This window comes from Triturus cristatus, chromosome 4_2 (genome assembly GCF_964204655.1).
Source record: "Triturus cristatus chromosome 4_2, aTriCri1.1, whole genome shotgun sequence".
NCBI classification, from domain to species: domain Eukaryota; kingdom Metazoa; phylum Chordata; class Amphibia; order Caudata; family Salamandridae; genus Triturus; species Triturus cristatus.
Window position 1 is genome coordinate 551,823,066 of NC_140586.1, and position 20,705 is coordinate 551,843,770.

Sequence of the window (20,705 nt, forward strand, 5' to 3'; positions counted from 1 at the left end):
CAATAGGGTTATTACTTTATGGAACACGCTTAATGCATTATTTGACTATTTGATTCTAACCAAACCTTTTAATGATATTTCTGTAAACTTACTAAAGATTTATTGACTTATACAAATAATGAAAATAAATAAACATACAATTACTAATCCCATAATGAGATTAAAGCTTTTAAAACATATTAAAAACTCTCATCATTGACTGAACTTGGAATTCTATTTGAAATGTGCTTGTGATGCCCAAATAGCTCTTTGAATCATAATATGGTGGCAATGATCAGTCACCTAGAGGAGAAGAGACCAGTGGTTTGAAAGAAATTTTATTACTTTTGATGATTTTCAAAAATGTGTTCTGTCTAAATAATTGACGGTGCCAGGTGACTCATTGTTTTATCAGCATGTTGTTCCTGTGCAATGTAACATACTAAATTCTTCATTACAGGCTCAAACATCTGGCACGCATGCCGAGATGGATTGGTCTCTAACTTTCTCTGCGGACAATCTTAGCAATGGTATGAACATGGACAATACTGACCATTTCCAGCCAACTCAAGAACAAGTTACAACCAAATGTGATTGAGTATCTAAAAAAATGGATGTATGTCCTTGAGTATTTTTTTATAGTGTTTCATTAGGAGGGAAGATGTTGTATTGTATTTAAGTATTTCATTGATATATATATTTAGTTTAACTATATTGTTGTTTTTAGCTACCTATTACTTATGGGTTCTAGAAAGTGTTCTGGTTTTTCATTTTGACATCGGCTGTGTTTTTGGGGGTTTTGTTTTGTTTTATATAGCGCAAACACAACCCGAAGGTATCAGAGCACTTTACATGAGCACCAGTTGAGTTAGAGACAGACACATTCATTTTGTTAGGCACGGGAAGACTAAGTGATTTGACCAGAATCACAGGATGCGGGGCAACCAGGTTCAAGCCTCAGCAAGGATGCTCAACATCCTGTGATTCTGGGCAAATCACTGAATCCCCGTGCCTATGTAAATTAATGTTTCTGTCTGTAATGCAACTGGTGCTCATGTACAGCACTCTGATACCTCCGGGTCAAGTTCGCGCTCTCTTGTTCTGGAATGTTGCAGACCTCAACTGGTAGTTGAAGGTTGCCACGGATTTTAGAAGGACGCCGGCTGGTGGGCTCTTATATACTTCTTTAGGCATTAATAAAGTGGGGTTGCATCATCCTTTGCTTTCTACGATAGTACACAGCCTTTTGGAAATCTCTGTTCTCTGCTTGCCTTGAGTGACAAGGTACATTTGTTTTTTTCCGCCCAGAAACCGACGACTTCAATGCCTGATGTCCTCATCGCCACAGCCACATACATCATGGCTTTGAGCCATTATATATTTACAGTACTCCTTTGCTACACCATGTACACCTAACAAGAGGGGGACCGCGCCTTGCACTACAGCCTTAACCGCCACGCAGCGCCACGCAGCAGTACCTACCTGGCTCCTGGGCTCTAGGGTAGAGTCCCCTTGATCTCTTTGCTCTGTCGCTGTCAGTCTCCCTCGCCGCCTCTCGCACCATCGAGGCCGCTGTAGGGGGGGACTACAGCCCCCAGCATTCAACCTGTGACCCGCCCACTTCCGGCGGAAAGCGCGCCCGGAGGCGCTACTTCACCCGAGGCTCCCCCGGTGGAGCGGGGGGACCGCGCCTTGCACTACAGCCTTAACCGCCACGCAGCGCCACGCAGCAGTACCTACCTGGCTCCTGGGCTCTAGGGTAGAGTCCCCTTAACCTCTTCGCTCCGTCGCTGTCAGTCTCCCTCGCCGCCTCTCGCACCATCGAGGCCGCTGTAGGGGGGGACTACAGCCCCTAGCATTCAACCTGTGACCCGCCCACTTCCGGCGGAAAGCGCGCCCGGAGGCGCTACTTCACCCGAGGCTCCCCCGGTGGAGCGGGGGGACCGCGCCTTGCACTACAGCCTTAACCGCCACGCAGCGCCACGCAGCAGTATCTACCTGGCTCCTGGGCTCTAGGGTAGAGTCCCCTTGACCTCTTCGCTCCGTCGCTGTCAGTCTCCCTCGCCGCCTCTCGCACCATCGAGGCTGCTGTAGGGGGGGGACTACAGCCCCCAGCATTCAACCTGTGACCCGCCCACTTCCGGCGGAAAGCGCGCCCGGAGGCGCTACTTCACCCGAGGCTCCCCCGGTGGAGCGGGGGGACCGCGCCTTGCACTACAGCCTTAACCGCCACGCAGCGCCACGCAGCAGTACCTACCTGGCTCCTGGGCTCTAGGGTAGAGTCCCCTTGACCTCTTCGCTCCGTCGCTGTCAGTCTCCCTCGCCGCCTCTCGCACCATCGAGGCTGCTGTAGGGGGGGACTACAGCCCCCAGCATTCAACCTGTGACCCGCCCACTTCCGGCGGAAAGCGCGCCCGGAGGCGCTACTTCACCCGAGGCTCCCCCCGCGTCGCGGGACGCGCGCGGGCTTCGCCGGGCTGAGCCCGGGCAGAGGGCGGGCCGTCTGTGGCCGTCCGGGGCTGGACGAGGCTGGGCTGGGCCACGGACATTGGCCCATACTTTTAAGGCTCTGGACTTGTAAGTCTAGCGGTGTATGTTTGTAGTTTCAGCTGGGTGTATCGTTTGCATTATAGTGTATACTACCTGGTGAAGACATTGTTGCTTATTTTATCTATAGTCAGTAGCAGCAGTCCACTTCATGTCTAAGCCTAGGTCTGTAAAACTAGCCGCCACAAATGATATTAGGACAATGGATAACTATCTTGTCAAAGTGGTAAATAAGATTAATAAAGACAGGAGGCATTCATTTGGCAGATTGAGTCCAGAAACGTCACCAATAATGTTAACCTGCCCACTACTCCAATGCTCCCCTTAGATAGTGGCTGTGTTAACACTAACAATGTAGATGTAAATAATGACCTGGCTACTCTAGTAAGCACTGAAGACCGTGTAACCCCAAATGACCCTGGTTCCAGCCAGAGTCCGGCCATCTGTCTAAAGGATACTTCTAGCCCATCTCCTGTGCGGAGAACGGTGCGTGCATGCAGGAAGGTTCCGGTCAAGAGGGTGGTGACCCGAAAGCCTAAAAAACAAGGTCCAGCCCCGCTAAGCAGGGGGGTTACTCCAGAGTCAGAGCCCATTAATAATGCTGAGGGAAGCACTCTTCACCCAGCACACATAGAATACTTGGTATCTATCCTACAGTCCAAACTAGAGGCTCTGATTAGCCCACTGTTGGTGAAACTAGATTTAGTTTCACTAGAGGTTACCAGATTGAAAGGTCTCCTAGATTCTCATTTGATTCAGCCTTCCTCCCTGTCGACCCCTCAACCAGGTCCATCGGGCTCTAAGGGCCATAGTTTATTGGAACCCGTATCATACACTACTGTTAATACCAGGGAGGGCGGTCCAGGGGTTAGTAGTCAGGCACCTCGGGCTGTAAATGCTTAGAATACCAACCCACCTATACAACCATCAGTGGGTACTCTACCTGCATTAGCACCTACCTCACGACAATCCTACATAGCACAAAAAAGCCACCAGAAGAACTTAGTAGAGGGTGAAGTTACTGGGAGCATTAAACCCAGGAGGAATAATGTTGTCAACCTCCCACCACAGTGTGTCCCATACACAGTGGTATTAACTAACGTTCCTGAGGTCGACTCCTGCATGTCTAACCCTAGGCTGGAAACCCATGACGCTCTGAAAAATAAAACACTTGCTTGGCTGAACAAGAATTGTGGTTTTCCGCTGGCTTTTTCAAATGACTTAATATCCACTCGTAGAGTAGGTTGGATCGGTAATGGTAGGAAAAACATAAGAGGGGATTGCATCATTGTTAATTTCAAATATCCACAACATGTTGCTACTGTCCTTCTAAGAGCTGCCTCTCTACCCATCCAGGATAACTTAGTTTGTGTTAGACCTCTTGGATATTTTTATAGTCATCTGACCAGCACCCAACTACGATTACCCCAACAGCCAGAGCATCGTGGATATGGTCCGATAAGGGGAATGGCTAGTCGTCTTTCTAATCTGCCTGTGAATGTATCTGTGTACCATAATGGTGGGGATTCTTATGGTCATCAACCAGTGAACAGGCAGATGGACAACATTCTTCCCCTTTATAATCGCTACACTGCTTAATCCTCATTGGAGGAAAATGATTGACTTTCCGACGTCACGAGGAAGCCTACCCAGTTACCAGCCTCATTTCTCAAAATAGCCACCTGGAACATTGCTGGTATAAAGAACAAAATTGGGAACCCGGAATGGCTATTGACACTCAAAGCCTTTGATATCATTGCTTTACAAGAGACCTGGGATTTGACGAATAGTTTTTCCATGGATGGCTATAGCCACTTTTGTATCCCAGCTATCAGCAGTATGGCAGGACGACCCAAGGGGGGCCTTTTGAGCTTATTCAAATTGGACATAAAAGGTAAACTTTCTCAATGTTCATCTGGCTCGGAAAACTGTCTGATCGTTGAACTTGTTTTGCAAGAAAAGGCCAAGATCCTTTTTATTAATTTTTATAACTCTCATGCTAACGATTGTACCAGTCAAAACTTAGAAGTACTGGACAAATTCCTGTCAGTCTATAGTACCAATGTACATACTTTTGAATTAATATTATTATGGGATTTTAACATACACCCATGTTCCCTACCATGCATTAGTCAGGATGTTGATGCTCCCCCCCTCTCCTCCTTAACGCATTTAGAACATACCAGGCGAGGTGAGCTTCTTGAAATCTTCCTAGCAAGATGGAATTTATATGAATCAGGCTGTGGGGACGGGAAAAATAGATCCCCTACTTTTAAAGGAAAAGACATGGGTACCATTATAGATTATATTTTTTTGACTTCTTTTTTGTTAAATAATGTGATTAAATATTATACAGAGGTATCAGTTTTTAGTGACCATAATCCTGTTCTTTTAGAACTGATGCTTGCAGACGTAATCTCCCTAAAATCTGTTAAAGATAGAAGTGGAGTAAATCTTATGGTTAAAGACCAAAATCGTAGGTTGAAATGGACAAAAATAGTCCCTGAAACTTTTTTACAGGAGGTTTTGCCTAGGACCGAGGACGAAGTTGCAATATGTTTAACAAATAGATCCCAGTGCAACAAGGTCATAGCGGCCTTTGATTACATTTGCTTAGAAATTGATCGTAGCCTCCAGAATAAATCCAGCTCGAAGGTGTTAGTGGGTGAAAGATGGTTCGACAAGAAATGCTCAAAGGCTCACGGTGACCTACTTAAAGCCCTGAAAGCCACTCCCAAAATCCGTGCGGAGATAGTGAGTGCAAGGACTGTATATAAAAAAACAATCCTAGAAAGAAAGAGGGTTTTGAAAGATAATGCTTTAGCGCAACTTCTAGAACCAGAAACACTAAAAAATAGTGGCCTATTCTGGAAAACAATAAATCAGCCACTTTTCTTAGAGGACTCAAATACTCCTCTAGAGGCAAATATTCTTGATGAGGGCTGGATTAAACACTTTAGTGAGATATATACAGAATCTAACAGCACTGTTATTATCGTTGCCCCCACAGAAGCGGAGGATGGGGAACTGAGTACTGCTAAGGCCACTGTCACCTTTGTACCAGCAGAAGTGGAACGGGCAATAGATTTGACCCCGAAAAACAAAGCTCCAGGCCCTGATGGGGTTCCAGGGGACGTTTTTAAACATGCACCTAAGTTTTGGTCTAAAATTTTATGTAAAGTTTTTAACGTCCTTACAACTGTCAAAATCCCGGACTCATGGAAAAAATCCATTATTATACCGGTCTTCAAAAAGGGAAACAGGCAAGACCCATCCTGTTATAGACCGATTTCTTTAATCGATTCATCGGTGAAAATACTGGGTAGGGTCATTTTATCAAGACTGAATGATTGGTTAAATGAGAAAGGGGTTTTGTCTAATGTTCAGTACGGTTTTAGACCTAAAAGGAGCACAATTGATCAAGGTCTCAATCTGCACTTACTGGTTGAAAAATACACGAGGGCTAGGGAGGGGTCCATGTACCTGGGGTTCATGGACCTCTCGTCCGCCTTCGACCTTGTAAATCGCTCTAAGCTGTGGAATATTCTGCTTAACATAGGCTTGGACAGGGCTCTTGTTTGTCTCTTGGCTGACCTTCATTCTGATCTAATAGCTGCGGTTAGAGTTACTTCGGAAGGGCGTTGTACAAGTAACTTTAAGTCAGAAAGAGGGGTGAGGCAGGGGTGCATTTTGGCACCCCTCCTCTTTACTGTTTATATAAATGCCCTGGAACCTTCCCTAAAAGAGGCAACTCTTGATGTTCCGCGTATAGGTGAACTTGGTATTCCAGTTCTCCTATATGCGGACGATGCTGTTTTGCTCTCCCGTACTGGTGTGGGTCTTCAACGGCTACTGGATGCTTTTGAAGCTTTTATGGGTACTCTGGACTTAAAGATCAATGTCAAAAAGTCCCAAATCATGATAATGGGTAAGGGAAAAAATAACAAGTTAATAAAAACATTTACATGTGGGAAACAAGAGCTCTGTAGAGTAGCCACTTTCCCCTATTTAGGGATAACTTTTGATGAGAGAGGTACCTGGGGTCCCCATATAAAAAATAGAAATATTGCCATCGCCAGATCTTCTTCTGCCCTCCAGAGTTTTACTAAAAAATTGGGAGCAAGACCAATAGTTACTCTGCTAAAAATGTATAAAGCTAAAAGCCTGGCCATTGCTACATATGGCAGTGCTATTTGGGGCAATTGTTCCATGGATAGTATGCAGATTACTGAAAATAAATTTTTAAGATCAGTCCTTTCCGTTCCCCAGTCAACTTCTACATACATTGTTCATTCTGAACTTGGCATGGGATACATCTCATACCTGATTAAAGTGGCCCCTGTCCTGGCCTGGCTTAGGATCTGGCTGAATCAAGAAATTCCCCTTAACCATACCATCCTAAAAGACAGTTTGAAGCTAGACAGGGTAAGTAAAATACCGTGGCTGGCCTATATTAAAAACAGTCTTTTTAAGATAGGGAGACCAGATCTCTTTTTATCCCCGTCCACAATAACTGTAAAAGACATAGTCCTGATTAAAGGCTTGATGGGAGATATGTTACGACTAGACAGGGAACAAGTAGAACTTGAGAAACCAACGGTAAGGTCGGGTATTATCCTGTGTACTCATGTTGGCCCGGAACCATACTTACCTATTGTTAACTTGCCTTACCATCGCTTCCTCTTAACTCGTTTTTGGTTGAATCTGATCCATTTATCTTTGGGTCATTTTCCGACTTGGTGTTCTCCCGAAAACGCTTTGCCGTGTAAGTGTGACAACTTCTCGATTCAGAACACATTGCATTTTTTGATGTTCTGTGATCACTTCACGGCCTTAAGAAGGAAATATTTGATTCCAATCCTCAAGGAGGCTGGGTTCATACAGGTCAAGCCAGCACTTTTGTTTCTCCAGCTATTACAGACCCCAAGGATAATATCCCATGTTGCTAATTTTCTAGTGGGGGCTATTAGGGTTAAGAAAAGGTTGTTGTCTGACAATCCTGTGAATTTGGGTCCCTAAACAAGATGAACCGTATATTGCCCTGTGAAAATGGTTACTCCATGAATATTTTTTACACTGATGATTTTATTTAAGTGATGTGTATAGCTTGTTTTATCTCAACTGACCTCTTCTTAATGCTTTTTTAGGATTGGATTTTATAGAAAGTATATATTTTTGTATTATTCATATGTAAATAGTAAATGGATGTATATATATCATGAATTTACTTTGTATTAATTACATTTTTGATCGAGTGTATATATATTGTTCCTCTGTCTTTTTATGATATTGATTTATCGAAATAAAGTATTATGACTGACTGACCTAACAAGAGAGGACATAGGAAAGAGATCACAGTGAATATAAACAGGGCTGGCTTAATCGCTTGTGGCGCCCGGTGCGACAATCACTTTTGACGCCCTACGTCCCATGACCACCTCCTCGAATTCTCTCCCTACCACCTGCAAAGGTGTCCTTCATCACTCCTATCATAAGAGGTTGCTAAACACAGCGCCCCCCTGAAGTCACAGCACCCCCCTCCATAGGTCGGCGCCCAGTGAGGCTGCACCAGTCGCACTGCCCTAAAGCCGGCCCTGAATATAAACATGAACCCTCAGCTTTCTGAAATCCATTTCCCAATAGCACATGTTTCATCCTGACATTGGATTTTGGCTCAGTTTAGTTTGAATTTACAATGTCATCAATCACCAGCGTGCCTTTAATGAGACCTGATCATCTGATGAATGATGTCATAATATATCTTAAAACCCACAACGACAGTGTCCAAACAAACCAACATTTTAGAAGTCCACTGTTGATGATTTTTAGATTTTTAGCAAAAAAGGACTGGGTTAGGAGAACTGTTCTTCCTCTACACTTGATGGCTCCTTTAATATACCTACTGTACGGTTTCCCTACAATGAGCAACACTCTTTTAACACTTATGAATATCAGTGGGCCTGGATTTTGGTGAATAAAATCACAGAAAACGTGAATCTATTCTAGCAGACATTTTTAACCTTGAGAAATATGTGAATCTAAAATCGAATAATGTCTCTACCAGTGTTGTACCCATTCTTCACTGGACAACTGCTCGAATAAGGAGAAACATATGCTGGGGTCCCCAGTACAGGATGCAACACTGAGTTACTCTTACGAACCAGTTGAGTTAGCTGAGAGTTTATATTCCCCCTCTTTGATTTATGCTTCACGTGCTATGCTCAGCTTTACGACTTGCCTTTTGGCCAGAGCTCTTGTCATTTATAGACCCTGTAAAGCTTTAACTGGAGGTGCTGGGCCTCCTTATTTAACTTGTTCCAAGAAGCTAAATACACTCTTGAATTTTTAGGATATATTTAACTTTTCAGCATGCATGAATTGATTTGTGATTCTTTGGTGGGTGAACTCTAGAATACTGTTCTTTACAGCCATCACAAAATGTTCCTGTTCCCAGTCCTTGTGTGGGCTGGCAAGATCGCGTTAGTGCTTAATTTGAGCCCGTGGTTAAAGGTGGGGCTCTCAACAGACTTTCACCCAGAGCAAGAGAGAGAAAAACACAAAAGGGGAAAAGGAAGAGAAAAGATAGAAAAACAGCGACTAAGGCAGAAAGCAGGAATGAAAAAGAACTTCAAAGTGTGAAATAAAGGGGCAAGAGCGCCTGGTGGTGGAAACCATAATTGTTTTTAAGAATGTTGGGCAATTTAAAATGGGTTCCAAGTTTACCAATACACAGATTTAGCACATGGACACTGGTACAGTCCTCTTGTGGAAATTAGTGATTACACAAAACACACAAGCCCGCCTTCAACTCAAGTTTATAGTTCCACCAATGACAAGACAAGCACGCATTGACCAATAGACAGTGCAGTATTTTTTATGTATAACTTTATTATGCATAAAGAATAATATGACATTTGTAATCAAAATTATACATCAAAGCACATTGAGACTTCTGCTGACATACTGACAGTGAAACAGTTAACAAACAGGACGTCCAAAGTGACCAGAGTATTACCGGGTTCATCAAATATCTCTCCTTTTCAGAACAAAAAAAAATATTTTAGGAGATCAGGCTCATTAAGGTTTGTGCCAACATGTATTTTAACTTGTAAATTACAGATTAAATATTTTAGAAGGCACTCTTAAGTAATACAATTTTGTGAACGCATTCATATACAAAACTCACAAACACAATCTATTGACACAAAGTGTCCCTTAGCACATCCAGCAGTACAGTCTTGGCTTGAACCATGAGGTAGAAACACATTGCAGAAAAAATGTCAAAGAAATGACTAGATACACAGGCACTTAGGCTGAGCCACACGGACTATAAACCTCTACGGGGTGACAAAAAGGACAGAGACAAATAAAAAACAGAAAGGTGAAGTGTCTGAAGCATTTTTGAAGTCTAGCAGCTGGGCCCCACTTCAAACATTTTTGTAAGAGTTCATGCAAGGGTCAGTTACCCAGAGGGATATTACAACAACACTGAACTTTGTTTAAGAAATCACCTTCTACCAGTTCTCCCTGTGACTGCCTGTAATCCCAAGCACTAAACCAGGATCTGCAAACTTCAGAGGTTCCACTTGAGCCTCAGAATAATCAATGCAAATGCTGCTTACCTTTGAAGGTTGTTCAAAATGTCAGCTGTGGAATGGGGAGTATACATTAAAGGAGGTGTTGATATATATGGGAAAGAGGAGGCAACTTCTGTACCATCAGACACCAACAAACATCCCTGGAACTTTTGAGGATGCTTCTTCACCTTCTCATAGCTCTACGGGTATCACAGTTTCCTCAAAGTGGGTGGAAGACACCGAAGAAGGCTCCAGTTCAAAAAGTGTGAGAAGCACTGACTGCAGAAATATATTCCCCAACTGGAGTTCAGACTGTGGAGTTTGTTAAACACATATCCATTGTTATATGCATTGTACTTATTGTTTTTCAAAACTTTTAGGATAGTGATGATGAGTAAATGGCAATTTAGCCTTCGAATTCTGGCACATTAAATGATGAAACAGGCCAATAGCTATATGAACTTGGCTAAGGGCATCATACAAACCTGGCCAGATGACACAGGAGCTTGCTCTTTGGGGCTTTCACCCAGCACAGGCACATTCTTAGGTCCCATTCATAAGACCATGTACCTCCAGCATTAAGAATGGGCTTTTTATCTCCACAGCTCTGTCATTATAACACCAGAGAGGTCATCTTGAATTGTAGAAATGTGCATTGTTCACCACCATAAGTGCATGAAAACCAAGGTGCACATCACAGCTATGCGTTAACCACTACTCATTAAAGAAATGCAGCTTAGTTGTGAAAATCATTCAATTTTTCTTTAAGATCACATGGGGCGGAGGTCATGATGTTCTGATTTTCAACAAATATTTGCAATGGCTGCCAAGTATAATCCCCAAAAAGTCTAATGTAGGTCTCCAGGCTCGATATGGCTGACCTCAAATGAGTTAGTATTTAATACATAAAGTTTGCTGTCATAATTTCTTAAGTTATTTTTAGCACTGTAGATTACAAGTGCTGGAATGTGGATGAACGTCCAGAGATAAAGATATTAGTGCTGATGGTGAACTTTAAGACCAGCACATCTGCCAATATAGGAATTGAGGTCCTGGAAAAAGACACAGATCCGAATGCTGGAGACAGAAGGAAAAGAAAACAGAAAAGTATTGAAAATATCTGAACTTACAAGACAGCACTGGGGTACATCTCTAGATTCAAAGGTGGGGGCATGCTCTTTCTGTGCCTGCAGTGGCTCATGGGCTGATTTAAAATCTGCAGGATGGACTGCAATCCGCTACCAAGGGTTAATATTTATAACATGCAACAAATTAAAGGAAGTGCAATCACTTTCTCTAGAAATTGGACAATAGGCCCAAAGTATAGGCCACATATTTGGTGAGTGAGCTGGAATGTCTAGAGTTGTCACTGATCATTTTGTTTCTTTAATGTGCACAATTTCTTCTTAATGATGAGCTAACTAACACTTTGGGGATGGACTCTGGACATGAGATGAAGAAGCAATGGATATTAATGACTTTAGACTAACATTTGGAAATCATCATGCTTTTTCAAAACCAGGGACTCTGTTCCATTTGGAAAATACCAAAGAGAACACACAAGCAGCTTACAAGTCTTGTGACAAGCAAAGCAATAAACATATAGCAATGTTCCAAAACGTGTATGCCTGTAGAGCAAGGAAAAGAGGATATGAAGGATCGGTGCAAGCAGTATTAGGGTCAACACCATGTTCAGCGAAACAGTAAAGGGTATAGGCACTTTTCTATTGTCCTTGTCTATGAAACTAAAAGTGCAAATGTCCTAATTGGGTACTCCATGAAGATCACACTTTAGAGTGTGTGCAAAGATTCAAAATTGTATGGGGAAGCGAATCATGCAGTACTACCCACACTAGACAGCTCGGTATTTCCTGGACAGGGAAAGATTGATAGTAAATGGTATGTTTACTTTAGCATAGACAGGAAAGCAAAACAGAAGCTACATCCAGAGCTGCGATTTTAAACCAGTTTTGAAACACTGTTTTCTTTACAATCGGGCCACTTCGTAGGGCTGTATTTACTACTTTTTGTATGACAATATTATGGAACTTATGAAATACCCAGTGAAACCAGCTCAAGTACCAATTGATAGTTCAGTGCAAAGACATAAGTAATATTTTATGACACTAAAGCACAGATGTATTTAATTGCTGAAATTAAATATTATCATCTATTTTGCTATGGTATTGGTTTGTTTTTATCGGCAGGTATAGAAAACTGAAACCTATTTGGAAAAGTAATGTTGAAAGTGGGGCCCACGCATTTAAAATATGATGATTATGTAACAGTGAACAATTAAAAAATATATACTTTTACACTCAAATTATGGATCTTTTGACAATCAAAGATTAAGTAACAACATGCGTGCTCAAGACATTTAAACAATTGACAACTAAGAGCTTGAAACAGCTATGTCGAGATTACTTTATGCCCATGAGAGAGTGCAAATTATTTTCTAATTATGTACTGTGCGGCATTCTAAAAATGATGATCTAGACACACGAAAATGGCTATTGTTAATTTCTAGTTTACCGTTATGTAAAAAACATTTGTCTCAAAGAATTACAAATCTACAAAATGAATTTATAGTAAATGCATTTGTAACAGTCATTGTTTTACATGTTTTATTCTGACCTATCATCATAAGTTATAGATATGGCGTAAAGTATATTTGCTTAGGCCAAAAATGACGTTTTAGGATTTTGAGGAACTTTGAGTTCAGACTATGAAATAAGGGCCAGATGTATGTAGCTTGTTTGAGCTCGCAAACGGCCTGGTTCACAGAATTGGGCCTTTTGCGACCACAAAAAAGCATTTTTATATTTACAGAACCCTATTTTGCGATTCCGTAAGCTATTACTGAATCACAAAATGAGTTTGTGATTCGGTATTAGGTAGGGCATGTTTAGGGCGTCCCTTCCCAAAAGCGACTCGCAGTGGTATGCATGAATGTTTTGAACCGTAATGCGGCTGCAAAACATTTGTATTTTACTGCCTACTTCAAGTAGGTGGTAACCCATTCGCAAACGGGAAGGGATTCCCAAGGGTAATCTCAGATAAGTCTTCAAATAAAACAGTGACCTAGAAATGTCTGCCTCCACAGGGTGCCCTAAAACTGTTGCAAAAGTAGTTGCACAATTGCCACATTTTTATCATATTGTGTTAATTGTGCAATTTGCAAAATGTAATACCCCATCGCCATGTATGAAACTTCCGCTTTTAAAAAAAGTCAAAAATTAGTGTGGTGAAATGGTAAGTTATTATTTGAATACATGCTAATAAATTATAATCATTTGGTATGTAATCTGTCACTACAGCTCACGACCGCAGGTATGTCAATTTATGTTTCTAAAGCATTAATACAGATGCACAGCAATTGTGTGCTGTGCACAGGAATAACAGGATTTATGAACTTTGAACCCAATTCACAAAACCTACAAAAATAGAAAATCTGAAATTTAAACCTGTTGGTTTACCTCTATGTGTAAATTTCAGATTTTTGGGGGGAGTTTAAATAAGAATTAATCAGTACTCCTACATATTTATGCAAGTCACAGATAGCCATAACTATTTTAAACTGCAGCTATGTTGACCTTGCTTGAGGACATGTAATACAAAAGTGAATTTGCACTTAAAATGTGTGTTTTATTTTTCTTCACTTGGGAAAGGTTTTACTCATGTATAAACTTCATTCACTATACCCTCATTAATAATAGAGGTGTTTCCTTGCCATTACCACAATGAAAATCTATTTACACCTGCTTTTCACAAGACTAAGGGTTCTATTATAATGTCGGGTGGATCGCCACTGCCCGTATGGTGGTGGCGATCCGCCCGCCATTATACACCGCCTGCCACCCATTTCCCCTGCCATATTACTAAGGAGGGGGGGACCCCGGTGGACAGAAAGAGGGCTGGATATGGTATCGGTGTCTGGAAGACACCGCCATCCATATTAGCATACAGGCGGATGAGTGCCTTTCCATGGCGGCGTTGCCGCCATGGAAAGGCAAGCGGTGCATGGCTGAGGGGTCCCATTGCGGGCCCCCAGGGTGTTGGGGTATGGGGGGTGCACATGGGGGGTACCACCCTGCATTTGCATGCACAACGTGGTAGGCACCGTGCGGTGCCTGCCACTTGTGCATGCAAATGCACAAGGTGCATCCATGGCATTGTGGCGGGCAGTGCTGTGAGCACCGCCCACCACAATGTAGTGGATGGGGCATGCCACCGCGGCGCTGGAATCCTAATTGCCGTGCGGGACCGCCGCACCACTGGAGGCCGATCCCAGCACCGCCATCCTAATAGGCCCCTCAGAGTCCGTTATATAAGTTTGACAGATAAGATACTCTGTCGCAACATGACAGATATCCTACCCGTTGTATTTATGAATTGGGCATTTAAATAGGCTTGACTATGTGCAACATTCACTCACTCAACGACATGGTTCATATATACATTGTGGACGGCAATATGAACAGTTTGCTTTTATACATAGATTTTCTTTTTGGTTCATCTTTTCATATAAATCTGTAAAGGATTAAATCATTGGCATTACAATACACACTTCTCAAAAATATACATTTAGCTCTTTTACGCACACATGTTTATCCCAGTCCATCCAAAACCCAGGCATTGCTAGTTAATAGCAGGAGCATACCATCGTCATGCAATGGAAGGGGATAAAACAACCATGTTATAGAAAAATGCTTACATTCACAGTAATTGAAATAAAAATGTCTTATAGAGTAACTTACATATTTTAAAACACTTAAATACATATTTATACATAGGTTTGAAGTAGTAAAATATAGCTATGAGTACTGTAAAGATTGAAAGTCTTCTTTGAAGACATTTAAAAGATTTTTTATACAAAGTAATGGATTAAACAAATACATTCAGCTGAAGGTTAGGCAAAGCGCATTATTTTGCGACAGACAGGTAGCTTATTTATAATGAAGGGTTGTCTTTAAACCTCTCACAATCGGGTCACCAGATGAGTGTTGCTTAAGGAATCTGGAGACTTTTATCTCAAGCTTTTTGGCTGTCAAGTGGTTTTGCAATGTTCCATTATCTTTTCCCTCAAATTCTCCTGCTTTCCAAACAAGATGGTACGAATTAGGCAAAAGGTCTCCAAAATAACGTTTTTTTTTCTCAGACTCAGTGAGAAGACCCTTTTCATATGCCATTACTGTCTAGTTTACATTTATATAATCACAACCATGCTACCACTATGTTTCACCACTTGAGGCCAAATCAATCCAGATGAATATTTTTGGGGAAAGTGGCATTTTAAGAATCTAGATTAAAGTATGTATTTTCTTGTTATTTTTTTTTCTCAAAATTTACATTTCAAAATTGTACTGTCATCTGGATGCTAGTGTGATCTCAAATGCAGCAAACACAGCGTTAAAGTGTGTGTGGGGGCCTAAATGAGGGTCTGTTCAATTTCTAGGCCATATCTACTGAGTTCTCTCAGCTAAATAAATACAGGTGGATTGTACAGCTCTGACCCTCCGCTACGCCCTCATAACGCTACATCATTACCATATGACTAGCCAATGATGTCACCGACTATGGGCAGGCTTAAAATACCCATCAGATCACATTTACTACTTCCACTCACGACATAGAAATGCATTCTGACATGTTGGTAATACATTTTCAGAGCAAAATAGCTGCATTTGAATACGTTCTATGCAACGCATTTTGTAGAGGAATTTCTTTCAAAGCTATGTTCTAATTTACTTTACAGACTTTTACAACACATCCCAGCCCAACTCTCAAGGGGGTGGCATTTAGTTACATTTGCTCTATGGAATTTGAAGCATATTATTTTTCTAATACAGACATAATTTGTAGCTGACTTTGCGCTGTATCCAACATTCAGCAATCTGTTCTTCATCACTTTTTTTTTAATGTGTTAACACCCAGCAGGGAGCAAGGTATGGGCATAACTACACATTGCACATAAAGATCCCGAACCAAATTTGAGTAAATATTGCCTGCATATAGAATAGCAGGTACTCTAGCACATCACAGGCAATTACTATGTGACCTTTACACCGGTGCTAACAATTTATCAAAGTCATTTTCCACCATTATTGCTGCTTGGACAAAGCAATATGGGGCACACTGAATAAAGGATGTTTTTCACTATTTTGCCAAGTTTGTGGAAGGCAAAGGAATAAACCACCTTTGCTTCAAAGGTGCTCCGAATCTAACTACATAAAAGGTTGTCCATGGTAGACACAAAATGGCGCAAATATATTTATGCTACTTTTGCCATTCAAGTTACAAAAGCATGTCAAATATATTTAGCTCAAATTTCAAATATGAAAGCTAAAAATAGACAAAATATATTTACTCCATATTGTCTATCAGATGGGCGTGCAAACAGTTTCCCTAGCATAGAATGATTTATGTAGTACAGACTGGAGTCAAATTCTTTTATCTCATTTTTCTGTAATAACATTTTTAGAACTGGTGTAAAATGAATTTGCGCACTTTTTTTAAAGAGGTGCAAAGGCTACATAATGCAGCCAGGGATTAGTAGAAGGCGAGGTGCCAAGCCCCTTGATACCAGTAAGGAGACAATATTCTACACCGAACAGATCAAGGTGTAGCTTATTTTATACAACTCATGCCAAGCAGTGTCCAGATACATTTAAACTGTGGATGGACAGTTTGGTCCGTTGCACAGATAGCTGTAGCTTTGATATACAAGAGCTGTAACATATTTCTCATATAGTACACAACATTAGATAGACAGGTAGCATCCATTCTGAAATATAAGAAGATACACAAACAGTGCGCAAGAAGGAACACAAACACACGTGTCTGCTTTGTAGTGGCTAAATGTACTTGAATAACACGTCGTCTTGAGCTTTCCGCTTTCCCCTTGACACCTGCAGTGAGAGGGACATGGTATGAAGTCTCGATGCGTCCATTCCAAACTTTAGGGGTCTTCAGTCAATTCCACTCTTCACAAAAGCTCAAACCAACGTCAACTCTGTTATTTCTGTACAATCAAAGCAGCATTTTTAAACTGGCTTACATTTCACATTGTGAACCAGGAACCTTGTTAGCAGGTCAGAGAGCTGCAGAATTAGTAGTTTTGTCGTTTTGTCACATGTAGCGGATACATGCGGCAGAGCGGTCCACGGACGGATTCAATCCAGAAAAAAAACCAGGCAACATTTTCTTACTGAGATCAATTCACCTCTTTTCAAAGGAAGCAGATGAGTCCTTCCGCCTTCAAAAGGCGGATGTCAGCAAAGAGTGAGACTGTGACCCCGCGCTCCTCCGCGGCAGCTCCGCCTCCCGCTCCCCTGGGTTAGGCGTTACTGCTGCTGGAACAAGGGGTGCTCTGTGTGCTGCCGATGCTGTGAGCCGCGCTGCTGTTTTCAGAGGCTGGCGGGGACGTGGGCACTTGCTGTCTTCCTGCTGTCTCTCCTGTGAAAGGCAAAACACCAATGTTAACTGGGAAGAAAATACATTTGTGTACGGTGTCTTTTCTACCTGGCTGCTGATTGGAGCTGGCAGAGATGTTTCTCGGAAGCTTCTTCAACAAATTCAATTTTAACATTTTTTGTTTGCATGCATTCACAGTAAATTGTTTTACCGCATATGGTGTATTCCATACAATTTTACAGTGCACAACATGGCACAATGGCACAATTTCTGGAATTTTGCGTAAGGAGTGTAATGCGAAAGTCACAAAATTCTGACTTATGCCAGCATAAATAAAATTTCACCCAGGACTAGTGTACAGAATGCATGCCCTCTTGAAAATGTCTGGATGCTGATTGCACCTTGCACCAGAAAATAAGGAATAAAAACTATAATTATTGAAGGAAATGCTAAAGAGATACATTACTGTAGGAAGCTGGCTCTCTATAGTGTACTAAATGGAAGTACACTGAGCAGAGAGTCCAGCGGGTCTCCAATTGGTTTACAGAAGCTAAAGTAGATAATACGAACGCTCTCTTTTGCGGTAGAGTTGGCGAGCAGTTAGGCTTATCAGAGGGTAGTGCTAAACATTTGTTTTACTCACAGAGCCAATAAATGACACACACACTCAAAGAATAAATATGAGATACATTTAGAAAATTAACACTTTTTTAATATATATTTCAAACTCCAGAACTTTGTTTCAAGGTAAGTGCAGTTTTTTTATACAAATATTCACAGGTTAAGTAAACGCTCAAACTTGTGCACTTTTACACATAATGCAATCCGATGGGAGGAAAAGTCAAAGATGCATAAAGGTAGGTACAGTCAGTTTCAGGATATAACCTTCTGGGATTGGAGAAGTAGTGGGCCAAGGCTCAAAGTACTACCAGCAGTTCTTCGGGAACCGCCCAACCATCCGGTTCTACCAGGAGCAGGGTGCTGGTGAGGTTGTTAGCTGACGTGCTACGGAGAAGGGGGGGCCACCTGAAAAGAGGCTGCACAGGGGGACTTGCGGGCAAATCCAAGGGCTCCTAAATAGGGGCTCAGGTCGCAAGGGGTATTGGAGCAAAGGGGCACAGCCAGTTCGCAAGCAGAGAGGTTTGGTGGCCTGGCCTGGGTGAGCAAAGACGCACCTTGCGGTCAGGGACTAATAGCTGGCAGGGGCATACTCTAAGCAGCTGGGGCACTCTTGAAGTGGGTCTCATTGATGCTGACATCCCTTGACGGCAGCTTGGTCCTGGTGCAGTGAGAATCCAGACTGGACTCTCGCTGTTGATGTTTGGTGCAGGGCGTCTGGTACCTCAGGGGTAGGTGCTGCACTGCACGATTGGTCCTGGTGTCTTCACACTTGATGGGGAGACAGATCTGAACTTCCAGAACATGAGTACCTTCTCCTGGTTGTCTGTGGAGCTGCAAGGTGGTGGACCAGACTCTGCTTGTCGGTACCTGTGGACTACAGGGGAGTAGCTCCTCTACTCCAAGGGCGACTGTCAGTGATTTTTAAAGTGCTGGCAGGTTACCTAAGGCTGTGGTAGTTCTCCACCTCACAAGACAAGTAACTCTCTGTCTCGATTGTCGAGAGAGGGCTGAGGATGTCAGGGTTTTGTGCCAAAGTCCAAAGTTCTGCTGCAGTTCTCGCCAGGCAGTGGGTCTTCTTCGTCCTTCTTCTGTTGATCCGTCGAATCTGGGCACCTCCACTATCTGAAGAGGACTGGTATCACAAGATAAAGGCAGCAGGGCCTTTGAAGCTTCCTGCTCTGGAATGCCCATCCTGCTTCTAGGAGGTGTGAACACCTCTGCCCTGAACAGTCTTTGTTCCTGTCCTCCGAGAGCAAAAGCTCTCACCTGAGGAGGTCAGAAACCTGTCTATGGTGGCTGGCTGGTTGAGACTAGTCAGTCAACACACTAGTAGTCAGTAGGTTTTCAGGAGGCACCTCTAAAGTGCCCTCGGGGTGCATTTATTATTATATCCAGCACTGGCATTAGTGTGGGTTTATTAAGAAGAAATGTTTGGTACCAAACACCTTGAGGTACAGTGAAGCCATCATGCAGCTGGGACACTCGTAATAATGAGTGTCCAGTCAATGACCACCCCCTTTTGTACCGCTTTGTTTGCCATAAGTTGGCAGGGTATGCTCAGACGTGAGTCCCTTGCTCACTTTGCCACTGGATTCAAGCAAGCCTGGCTGAAGACGGCTGAAATGCCAGAAACCGGTCCTAGGAAGCTTGTTTCCGGTCCAGGGAAGGCATGGCTTGGCAGTTCGGGCTGGACTGTTCCCATGAGGCACAGGGTCAGACTTATTTGCATATGGCCATGTTTGAACTGGGGTGGCAGAGTGGGCTAAAGAACGGTGATGGATCAAACCCTGATCTGTTGACTGGGTGTGAGTGTTTGATTGGTCTGATGCTCCGTCCATCACCACCCCCTTTTGTACCGCTTTGTTTGCCATAAGTTGGCAGGGTATGCTCAGACGTGAGTCCCTTGCTCACTTTGCCACTGGATTCAAGCAAGCCTGGCTGAAGACGGCTGAAATGCCAGAAACCGGTCCTAGGAAGCTTGTTTCCGGTCCAGGGAAGGCATGGCTTGGCAGTTCGGGCTGGACTGTTCCCATGAGGCACAGGGTCAGACTGATTTGCATATGGCCATGTCTGAACTGGGGTGGCAGAGTGGGCTAAAGAACGGTGATGGATCAAACCCTGATCTGTTGACTGGGTGTAAGTGTTTGATTGGTCTGATGCTCCGTCCATCACCACCCCCTTTTGTACGACATCCCTTGACGGCAGCTTGGTCCTGGTGCAGTGAGAATCCAGACTGGACTCTCGCTGTTGATGTTTGGTGCAGGGCGTCTGGTACCTCAGGGGTAGGTGCTGCACTGCACGATTGGTCCTGGTGTCTTCACACTTGATGGGGAGACAGATCTGAACTTCCAGAACATGAGTACCTTCTCCTGGTTGTCTGTGGAGCTGCAAGGTGGTGGACCAGACTCTGCTTGTCGGTACCTGTGGACTACAGGGGAGTAGCTCCTCTACTCCAAGGGCGACTGTCAGTGATTTTTGAAGTGCTGGCAGGTTACCTAAGGCTGTGGTAGTTCTCCACCTCACAAGACAAGTAACTCTCTGTCTCGATTGTCGAGAGAGGGCTGAGGA

The 20,705-nt window shown here is 43.0% G+C and overlaps 1 protein-coding gene across 2 annotated transcripts in view; it reads right to left on the reverse strand.

Annotated features, from left to right (window-relative positions):
• Positions 1 to 14,602: 14,602 nt before the first annotated feature.
• TGFBR3 (transforming growth factor beta receptor 3) overlaps positions 14,603 to 20,705 on the reverse strand; it is a 339,353-nt gene continuing 333,250 nt past the window's right edge. The window contains exon 16 of one of the 2 annotated variants that reach the window (XM_085602172.1): positions 14,603 to 17,558. In XM_085602172.1, the coding sequence (XP_085458298.1) occupies positions 17,440 to 17,558 (119 nt within the window). In that variant the 3' untranslated portion in view covers positions 14,603 to 17,439. The remainder of the gene's footprint in view (positions 17,559 to 20,705) is intronic. The other variant, XM_085602173.1, reaches the window with a different exon arrangement.